The 10506-nt window shown below is 41.7% G+C and overlaps 1 protein-coding gene across 8 annotated transcripts in view; it reads left to right on the top strand.

Moving 5' to 3' along the window:
* The window catches only part of ANO6 (anoctamin 6), a 223688-nt gene that overhangs the window by 43463 nt on the left and 169719 nt on the right, over positions 1 to 10506 (top strand). For 3 of the 8 annotated variants that reach the window (XM_024122806.3, XM_028491403.2, XM_028491404.1), the window contains exon 2: positions 10033 to 10092. The exons of 2 other annotated variants lie outside the window; for them this stretch is intronic. In XM_024122806.3, coding sequence (XP_023978574.1) covers positions 10033 to 10092 — 60 coding nt within the window. Of the gene's footprint in view, positions 1 to 8789; positions 8996 to 10032; positions 10093 to 10506 lie in introns of those variants that run through there. 3 more of the 8 variants (XM_028491398.2, XM_028491399.2, XM_028491400.2) reach the window with 3 other exon arrangements.

The following is a 10506-nucleotide window of genomic DNA, read 5'->3' as shown; positions in this document are numbered from 1 at the left end:
TTTTTTTTTTTTTTTTTTGCGGTACACGGGCCTCTCACTGCTGTGGCCTCTCCCGTTGCGGAGCACAGGCTCCGGACGCGCAGGCCCAGCGGCATGGCTTACGGGCCCAGCCGCTCCGTGGCACGTGGGATCTTCCCAGACCGGGGCACGAACCCGTGTCCCCTGCATCGGCAGGCGGACTCGCAACCACTGCGCCACCAGGGAAGCCCCAGGCTGCTCTTTTGAAGGGAGAAATTTGGTGCAATGTTGAATCCGATGCAATCTCAGAAGGTATCGGCTTGCTAAACAGTGTTGATGATGGCAAAGCAAAGCAAGGGACAAAGGTTACCGGAGCAGACGGAGGGCACTATTGGTCACACTTTGATCTGTCTTGGGAGCGCCAACACACCCCCATCAGTGGCCCCAAGTCAAGTAACCTTCAGAAGCATAATGATTAGTTGTATTTTCCAAAGCTCAACATTGGGATGCATGGATCAGGTGCTTGCCTTATGCGAAACTCAGCCCTGCTCAGAGGGATTCGGAGGATCCCTTACAGTGTTGGGGGGAACTTGCAGAGGGCTCAGAGCTTGTTTAAAGGAATGAAAGATTTTAAGATGGGAACGCTGAAGAAGGAAGTGAAGGGTGGCTTCATGGTCTCAGGTGTGTAAAGTACACAGAGAATAGTGATTAATATTTTCCTATTACTAAGGAACAAAGAATAGGAATATTGTTTTGAACTATATGAGAACTGAATTGATGGGATAAATTAAAATATTATTGAAAATATCTTCCTTTACTCCTATCATATTAACTTTATTGCTTATAGACAGTTGGTCATTTTTAGCATTCAAGTCATTTATACTGTTGCTTTCCCAGATTAGACACTCGATCAAAAGAAGGAAAGGAAACCAGTGATACTGATTGAGCACCTACTGACTGCAGGCTCTGCTCTGGGTTTTCTTGCGTCTCAGATTTGCAAACATCATCCCATTTAATACCCAAGGGGCAGGTATTATTATCCCCATTTATTTGTGGGGAAACTGAGGCCAGGAGCACTCAAGATGACAATTATAGGTGGCAGTCCTAGGTCTTTTTCATATGTTACTTCAATCCTGAGTCTGTGCAACTCCAAAGGCCTTGCTTCTAATTTATCCTTAAATTAGATGATTCTCTATGGTGGTGATTCTCATGTTTACTGAGTCTGTCTGGATGCCTCATTCTCTATGAGGCATTCCAAACTGGCCCGTCCCAGGTCCAGAAAGCCTTCACCTCTGAGAACAACTGTGCATTTGATGCAGTTTGGCACTTCTATGTCCAAAACAATCACCTATTCCTATTTCTCAGCCTGGACAAAGCATACTTATGGAGCAGCAAATTGTAATGCATGCTTTCCAGCATTGCAAAAAGAAAAAGAAGAGAAAGACATTTCAATATAATAAAGTTAACATTTTAACCCTAATGGCATGCCTTTGGGTTGTCTCCACAGTGTGGGCAAGCACAGATGGTATGCAGTATCAAGGCTCATAGCAAGGTGAATGATTCTCATCCAAATTAAACCTGTTGGTAACCAAACCTTCCTATCCCTGACGTCTGCTGTGCCATGTATTTTTCTGATTGTTACACAGTCAGCTCTCTGTATCCGCAGGTTCTGCATCCACCAATTCAACCAACCGTGGATCAAAAATATTCCCCCCCAGAATTTCCAGAAAGTTCCAAAAAGCAAAACTTGAATTTGCCACAAGCCAGCAACTATTTACATAGCATCTACATTGCATTAGGTATTATAAGTAATCTAGAGATGACTTAAAGTATACAGGAGGATATGCTTAGGTTATATGCAAATACTACACCAGTTTATATAAGGAACTTGAGCATTCAGGATTTGGGTAACTGCAGGGGTGCTGGAACCAATCACCCGCGGATACCAAGGTATGACTGTAAGTGGTCCATTGCAGATATTTTGGAAAAAACAAAATTGCAAATAAAACAGAAATCACCCCTAATGCTACTGCTCAAAGAGAAACCAAACATGAATATCCTAGTGTGCTTCTTTCCAGCCTTCTAAAAATGCAGAATTTTATATAGTTTAGAAATACAGTATCCTGTCTTTCCACTTAACTTGCCTCATAAGCATTCCGTAATATTTATTTTTCACTGTGGTAAAATATACAGAACATAAAATTGACCATTTTACCCAATTTCAAACGTACAATTCAGTGGCATTATATACATTCACCGCTTTTCGTCTCCAGGACCTTTTCATCATCAGCATTCCTTGTATTTAAAAATGCTTCACAAGCCACATTTAATAGCTGCATAATATTCCACCAGACAGAATTGACGTGGAAGCCTTTGCTAGCAAACATTTCACAGATACTTATTTTGTCTTCACTGTGAGGTAGACTTTGTGGCTGAGTCCATGAACAAAACATGGTTTTTGCCTCCAGGATCTTAAGTCTGGTGAAGAGGTTGTTCATCAGCAGGCAATTTGATTCCCATGGAGGGTGAGTACAGGGGTTGTGGAGGAGAGTTTAAGTCGAGGTACCATTTACACAATCATCCCTTGATTGTTGCAGATCTAACGTGTAGCAGATTATTTGGCTGTTATAAATAATACTGTGAGATTGTTGTAGGCATAAATATTTTTTCACATTTCAGATTACTTTATGAAGATTTTGAAAGGGGGACTTACTGGTCTACTCATTGTAACAGGGCAATACGTAGAACTGGTTACTGTCATTTCTCAAGGTCAGGGGTGGCCACCAAACGTTTTCATTTCCTATTACACCTGATGAGCTCTACCAACTTTTTCATAAATGTGTGTCTTACTTGCATTTGGCAGGATTGTGTGAAGCGTTGGGATTGGGTAAAGAGTGTTTCCGACGAGGAAGAGCTAGGAAGGGCAGAGGCAAAGGGATTGTGGCCGAGGTCAACATTGTAGCACAGGGAATGTTCACACTGTCCAGCTGTTTGTACTCATTTCAGAGGCCTTGGTTTGGCTCAGGCTTCAGGGCTGTGCTCCACGGGGCTCCCTTCTGTGAAATTCCAGACTTGTGCACTTGAAGCCCACTGTGCAATAAAAGTAGCCTATTTTAAAAAAAAGTAACTTTATCATCTAAACAGAAACTTCTGGTCTTTTATCCAAGCTGCAAGAGACTTTTGGATATCGTACAATATTTCCCTGTTCAGACAACAGATGAAGATTCTGAGGGTTAGAAAAGTTAAGAAACATTCTGAAGAAAACCAGTTGGGTGGACAAAGAAGAGAGATTCAAACTCATTTCTCTTGATTTATCTGGCGGTTACCCCATTACCTGTCCCATGTTGTCTTAGCCTTTGTTCTTCTCTTTACAGGAATCCTTTTCTTCTTCCCACTTCTAAATTCCTTATTTTGTTCTCTGCTGTTTTCTTCTAAGATGTTACTCATTTTCAGTATTGGATAGGTATGTGTGCTGGCTAATATCTATCTACAGTCATCACATTATGCTGGTGTGTTGGAGTTCCTTTAGTTGACTAATTTGTTTGACTGCTAACTCTCTCTTCATCTGGGCCTCGTTGTTTATTGGAAAGTTTCTCTTGGCTCTGGCAAAACTAATCAGTTATGCCTTATTTTTCTCCCTTTGTGTTAGTCCCTTTGGATAATTTTGTGGGTTCTGTTTTTTTTGTTGTTTTGTTTTTGAATTAATTTTAAGAAGTAATATACCCTTCAATGAGATAGTAAATGTGGAAACCTGGTTCAGGGCCAAAGAGTAAGCAGTTGTTAAATAGATCATGTATGTTGAGAATAGGAATATTAACACGGATCTCTGATGTATTAATTTCATGATGTTTGATACATAAAGGTTAGTTGGTAAACCTTTTACCATGGGTACACGTGTATGTATTTATGTAAATGTGCATGTATTTTTTTTAATGTGTAGTAACTCTTCCTTCTAAGGTCAAGTTGACAAAAAGAAAGTTAGCATTGCTTCCTGTTAGACAAAATGCCATTATCTTCAGTAGAGCTTCATATGTCTCTAATGACTAAATATAGCACTGTGGGCCCTCTGATAATAACCAGAAAAAGGAACTTAAAAAGCCAGAGCACCAAATGTGGTCTGAGGCTCTCAGCCCCAATATGAGGTGATTATTATGCAGTTGGAAAATCCTGTAGCTTAGATTCTAAACAATTTCTGATAATCAATATCTCAAAATAATTCATAGAGTTATCAGGTCCTTTCATTTATGAGAGAAAGGAACAATTCCTGATTTTTTTTTTTTTTTTTTTTTTTGTGGTATGCGGGCCTCCCTCTGCTGTGGCCTCTCCCGTTGCGGAGCACAGGCTCCGGACGCGCAGGCCCAGCGGCCATGGCTTACGGGCCCAGCCGCTCTGCGGCATGTGGGATCTTCCCAGACCGGGGCACGAACCCGGTTCCCCTTCATCGGCAGGCGGACGCGCAACCACTGCGCCACCAGGGAAGCCCTACAATTCCTGATTTATCTGAAGTCTTTTATGTTGTCAATTAAATCCTTAATTAGAAAGGCATTGGCATTTTCATTATGAAAATTGTTCTTCTGGATTTATATCTGAGTCTGTTAATTTAGTGTTTCAAAACTGATTAGCCTTAACCCATATAGTTACTTTTATACAAAGGCAACTTAACAATTGATTTTGGAGTATGTTGATTTTAAAGATCATTTCAGACATCTGATTTGCCTGTATTGATGTATTAAGTTCTGGAGAACTAAGGAATAAATGCAATACATTCCACTCCAAAACCATTATCATCCTCTTTTTTTTTTTTTTTTTTTTGCGGTACGCGGGCCTCTCACCGCTGTGGCCTCTCCGGTTGCGGAGCACAGGCTCTGGACGTGCAGGCTCAGCGGCCACGGCTCACGGGCCCAGCCGCTCCGTGGCATGTGGGATCTTCCCGGATCGGGGCATGAACCCATGTCCCCTGCATCGGCAGGCGGACTCTCAACCACTGCGCCACCACGGAAGCCCATCATCCTCTCTTTAAAGGACTTGAGAGCCCAAGGAGACATACCCTGCTTCTGCACCTCACACTTGTTCTCTCACTCATTTCCTTCTCTATTTTTCAGTGTGGAATAGTCATTATGATAACAATAGCAATTATATTTTCTTAAGTGCTTACTGTCAGGCCATGTGTTATGCCCAACTTTAGTATTCATAATAGCCCTATGAAGATAGGTAGTATGATGCCCATTTTATAGATTAGGAAGCTGAGACTTTTCCCAATAGATTACATGATTAACCTCCTTTGATTAACTGTTTGATTGATTGATTCCATGTCATTTCTCTGGTCCATTCTGCCTGTCACTGCTGGTCCCATCTGTGTTCTATAATATTCTCTTTCAGAAACACCTTTAAAGACTCCCCAGACTTCAGTCAGTCTACAGGTTGGCCCCAATTGCTTTAACTTTATATCCCACAACCTCCTTACAAGAACCTGCACCACAGACCCCACGGTGAGCATACTGTGTAGTTTCCCCCACTGTTCCCCACCCCAGCTCTGGCAGATGCCTACTATGTGCCAGGCACTCTGTTAGGATCTTAGGTACATAGTTCTTGCCTTTAAAACTTTATACTCAGTGGCAAGGCAGACCTGGATATATTACCTCTCCCTAGCCTTTATGTGTCTAATACCAGATTGGTTTAGAGCTCTTGCCCTTGTTGAAACTTTCCCTGACCATTCAAGGCAAAAGTGAGTCTGCCCTCCTCAGAACGTGGCCTGAACTGACTGTACCAAATACTTAGCTTCAAGTTTTGATCTTCTTTTCATGTGCCTGGATCTTAGCCCACTTCTGCATTATAGAATCTGTAGGTAAAGTCTGTGGCTTTAATATCTTTTATCACTAAACTCTAATTTTTAAAGGGAGGATTGATTAATTTATAAAAATCTATACAATTTCATAAAGATATTTTAGCCTAGGAGTATCATACTTTTAATATATTGCATTGTGACCTGAGACCACATGTATTAAGCTATAAAAAAATAAGGTGGGTGCAGAAATATGGCATTTTGTTTTGTTTTTTGAATTTTTTACAAACCCTGGTACCAAATCTTTTATTTTTTAAATTGATTAATAATATTACAGTTACACGTTCTTTTTCATTAGTTATCAGCACAAGAAGAAAGCCTTTTGAATATAAGCCAAGCCTTTAAAGGACACTAATAACATATCTTGAGCTCTATTCCTTTGAGTTATGGGATTTGTTAAGCAAAAGGTAAGTGGCATAAGCAGACTGAATCCTGAGATAGGAAACCTGTTCTAGTCCTGGCCCAAGTCACTAAATTGGGTTACCCTGATCTAGTCAGAAGCATCATGTGCCCCAATTTATTCACGTGCCAGATGAGGCCTTCTTCCTCACAGCAGACATAGCGGGGTTTTGACCCACTGAAGACTTTTGGGCGCCTGGCTCCATGTTATGTTAGTTTGAATTTCACCCATCTATTTATGTATATACAGGCATCCCTGGGAGATACTGTGGGTTTGACTCCCTACCACCATAATGAAGCAAATATCGCAACAAAGCAAACATCGCAATAAAGCGAGTCACAAATTTTTTGGTTTCCCAGTGCATATAAAAGTTAAGTTTACACTATACTGTAGTCTATTAAGTGTATAATAGCATTATGTCAAAAAAAACAAGGTACATACCTTCATTTGAAAATATTTTATTGCTAAAAAATGCTAACCATTATCTGAGCCTTCAGCAAGTCATCTTTTTGCTGATGGAAGGTCTTGATGTTGACGGCTGCTGGCTGATCAGGGTGGTGGCTGCTGTGGCATTTTCTTACCATGACAGCAATGACGTTTGCCACATTGCTTGACTCTTCCTTTCACTTACTAACTGGGCTAGTTTCAATATTGTGGTGTCTCAGGGAGCAGGGAGGCCCGGGGAGAAGGAGTGGGATGGGGAACAGCTGGTTGATGGAGCAGTCAGAGCACACACTATATTTATCAGTTAAGTTTGCTGTCTTATGTGGGTGCAGTTCGTGGCACCCCAAAACAATTACAATGGTAACACCAAAGATGACTGATCATAGATCACCGTAACAAATATAACAATAATGAAATAGTTTAAAATATTGTGAGAATTACCAAAATGTGACACAGAGACATGAAGTGACCAAATGCTGTTGGAAAAATGGCGCCAATAGACTTGCTTGATGCAGAGTTGCCATAAGCCTTCAATTTGTAATAAACACAGTATCCACAAAGTGCAGTGCAATAAAATGAGGAATGCCTGTACTGTGTTAGTGTACTAGGGCTTCCATATAAAATACCTGACTGGGAGGGTTAAACAACAGAATTTATTTTCTCACAGTTCTGCAGCCTGGAAGTCCAAGGTCAGGGTGTCAACAGATTTGGTTTCTTCTGAGGCCTCTCTCCTTGGCTTGTGGACACCACCTTCCCGCCGTGTCCTCGCATGGTCTTTCCTCTGTGTGTGAACATCCTGGGGTCTCTCTGTGTGTCCATATTTCCTCCTCTTCTAAAGGCTCCAATCAGATTGGATTAGGGCCCACTCTAACAGCCTCATTTTAACTCATCAGCTCTTGAGAGGCCCGTTTCCAAATATAGTCACATTCTGAGGTACCAGGAGTTAGGGCTTCTACATATGCATTTTGAGGAGACATAGTTCAGCCCATATCTATTTAAAATAACATTCATTTGTTTTAAATTATATATAGAGAGACTAGTACAAAGAAGAAACCAAAAATAGCCTTCCTAGTTAATGCCTATTATTTAACCACAGTGGGGTGGTATGTACTTGAAAAGATAATTCAGACTGTATTGAGGATATAAAAGGAAGAATGACACTCTCCTAGCCCCCTTCTCCTGCACTAAGGCAGCTTCTTTAAATACATTTACATGCACGTTTACATACTCTGTTTAGCTCTAATCAGAGTCCAGGAGCCTTTTTTCCTCCTGTCTTCATGTATCCTATGAAATGCATATCTGTGGGTCTGCACACGCTCTGGATTGGTCTTCTTTTAAATGGCTACATAGTATTCCATTGTGTATGTACGAGATTTTAATTTAACTAGTCACTTATTAATGGGCATTTAGATTGTTTCCAGCCTCCTCAGCCCCCCACCAGCATTATAAACTATGGAGATGCATTTCTTTTTAATAACCATTATGGAAAGAATAGTAATGGACCACCTAATAAAAATAACTGGCGTCTGATTTTGGTGACGACAGCCGTTGTTTTTCACCTTCCTGTCTCTTGGTTCGTACTGGAGTTGTTGTTGTGAAAGGTGTTTGTCTTTCTTACCCTCCAGTCCCTGACCATATGCCAGTACCTCTCCTTCCTGCATAATGTGAAGGAAGGGCCTCCCTGGGCGGTCTTAGGTCATCTCTGTACAGCGGTCCTTCCTCCTCAGGAAGAAAGGCTCTCCAAATCAGCAGGCATAGACTATTTTTAGTTAAGCAAAATAGTCTTTCTTGTAAGCATTGCTGTTTCCTTGTCCACACCGACATATGCATCCTTTCTGGCTGCTTCGACCCTTTGGAGAGGGGCAAGCTTCCTAATGGCATGCGAGCATTCTTAACCACTAATCAAGATTTACAGCTGAGACCAGGACGCCCAGCCGCTCATTGGATTTGCAGACCCTCTAAGCTAACAGCAGCAGCTCCAAGATTAAGTGCAGTGTAGGGGCCCCAGCCCTGTTGTCCAGGCCGTTCCTCCTTCCCCAGGCCCAGCCTCTTAGTCACAGGTATCATCTGGCGTTATTTTATAAGCTGCGTCACCATGCAGATGTTCTTTTCTGAAGAATTACTTTCATTTCTGACTCATTTCAGGAAATGAGGCAGTCGATCAGAGGTGTTCTTCGTTTCCAGACCTCCGGAGAGTTCTTTTCTCCTGGGATTTCTAACCACATGTGGGCAGTGCTTTATTTACCCAGATGTGAGAAGTAACAGTAATGAACAGCCCTCATCTTAAGGAGCCCTTACTTCCCTGAAGAATCCCATGTGAGGGCCCAGAGGTGGCTTATGCTCTTATTAACGTAAATATTTCTGAGGCTTTGGTTTCATGATGCTTGTAGACATGCTGTGTGTATGAGTTTGGTGCAGGCAAAATATAATTTAGCAACAGATTTAAAAGGTAGTCTGGAGTGTTTCTAATTACTGTTTGTTTAGTTCACCATTGCCTAATAAGTGGATTTAAGTAACCTTGGGGGTAGGGAATATAATGTTCATATTACAGTCAACCGTGCAAATCATATTCTAAGTATTGCAGAGAACACACCATGGAGTCACTTTATAGATGTAGTCCTTGGAATTTTGAATTTAGAACTGAGAGCATTTTGAAGTGGACATTTTCTACCTGTCATGCATCAACATGAATTATGCACATGTCCAAAATCAACCCTACTGTGTGTTACAACTCTATATAAAATCCATCGGGGGCTTTTGGCACTCAATTCTCTTTTTAATTTGACATAAGAATTCTCATTCTTACGGGAGAAACTGGCTTCTCTTTCCTTCCTTTTCCCGTCTTTCACTGGCCATATAGGAAACTGAAGTCGTGAGAGGGCCTAGAACAGTGGTTCTCAACCTGGGCTGCACCACAGAATCAGCTTGGGAACTTTCAAAAATACCAATGCCTGGGTCCCACCTCCCCAGAGAGTCTCGCCTAATTGTGCGCTAAGGGTTGAGAACCATAGGCTTGAGAGCTCATCTCAGCCCGTGGTTCTCAGCCTGGGCTGCAGGCTAGCATCACCTGGAAAGCTATTGCCCAAAACACTGCTGCCCCACCAATTAAAACCACATTTTGCGGGGAAGGATCCAGGATTTTTAGAAAGATCCCAGATGATTTCTGATGCACAGCAAGGGTTAAGGTCAACTGACATAATCTAACCATTGCATATCATAGATAAGGAAAAGGACTAGAAAGGTCAAATGGCTTGCTCAACCTCAGATCCTGGTTGTTGCAAAAGCAGGTCTGGGACTCAGGTCTGATGCCTCTGACTGGTCTTTCTGCTGCCTACCTGGCCCCCTTATATTTGGTTTTTGTATTTATTGATGCCTCCTCATCCTTCAGGTGATGTTCCTGCCTCCAAGAGGCCTTTAATGGCTCCTGCCACTCTCCCATCCAGCTTGGGTAAGATGTCCTTCCTTTATATTTGAACCACCCTCCTTCCCCTTCCCCTTGGACTGTCAGCTCTAGAAGGACGAGGCCCATATCCTTTCAGTAACTTGCTGGCATGTAATGGGGACCTAGATAATGTTTGTTGAATTGAAATTCCCTAACTTTTTATTCACCAATTAGCCTACATGGATTGCTAAAAATAATCCACTCCTTTTGAAAGTAGCCACCTCCTAGAGAAATGGAAATAAAAACAAAAATAAACAAATGGGACCTAATGAAACTTAAAAGCTTTTGCACAGCAAAGGAAACCATAAACAAAACCAAAAGACAACTCTCAGAATGGGAGAAAATATTTGCAAATGAAGCAACTGACAAAGGATTAATCTCCAAAATCTACAAGCAGCTCATGCAGCTCAATATCAAAAA

Source organism: Physeter macrocephalus, chromosome 6 (genome assembly GCF_002837175.3).
Source record: "Physeter macrocephalus isolate SW-GA chromosome 6, ASM283717v5, whole genome shotgun sequence".
In the NCBI taxonomy this organism is placed as follows: domain Eukaryota; kingdom Metazoa; phylum Chordata; class Mammalia; order Artiodactyla; family Physeteridae; genus Physeter; species Physeter macrocephalus.
The sequence above is the reverse complement of the archived record's forward strand: the minus strand, read 5'-3'. Positions and strand labels throughout refer to the sequence as shown.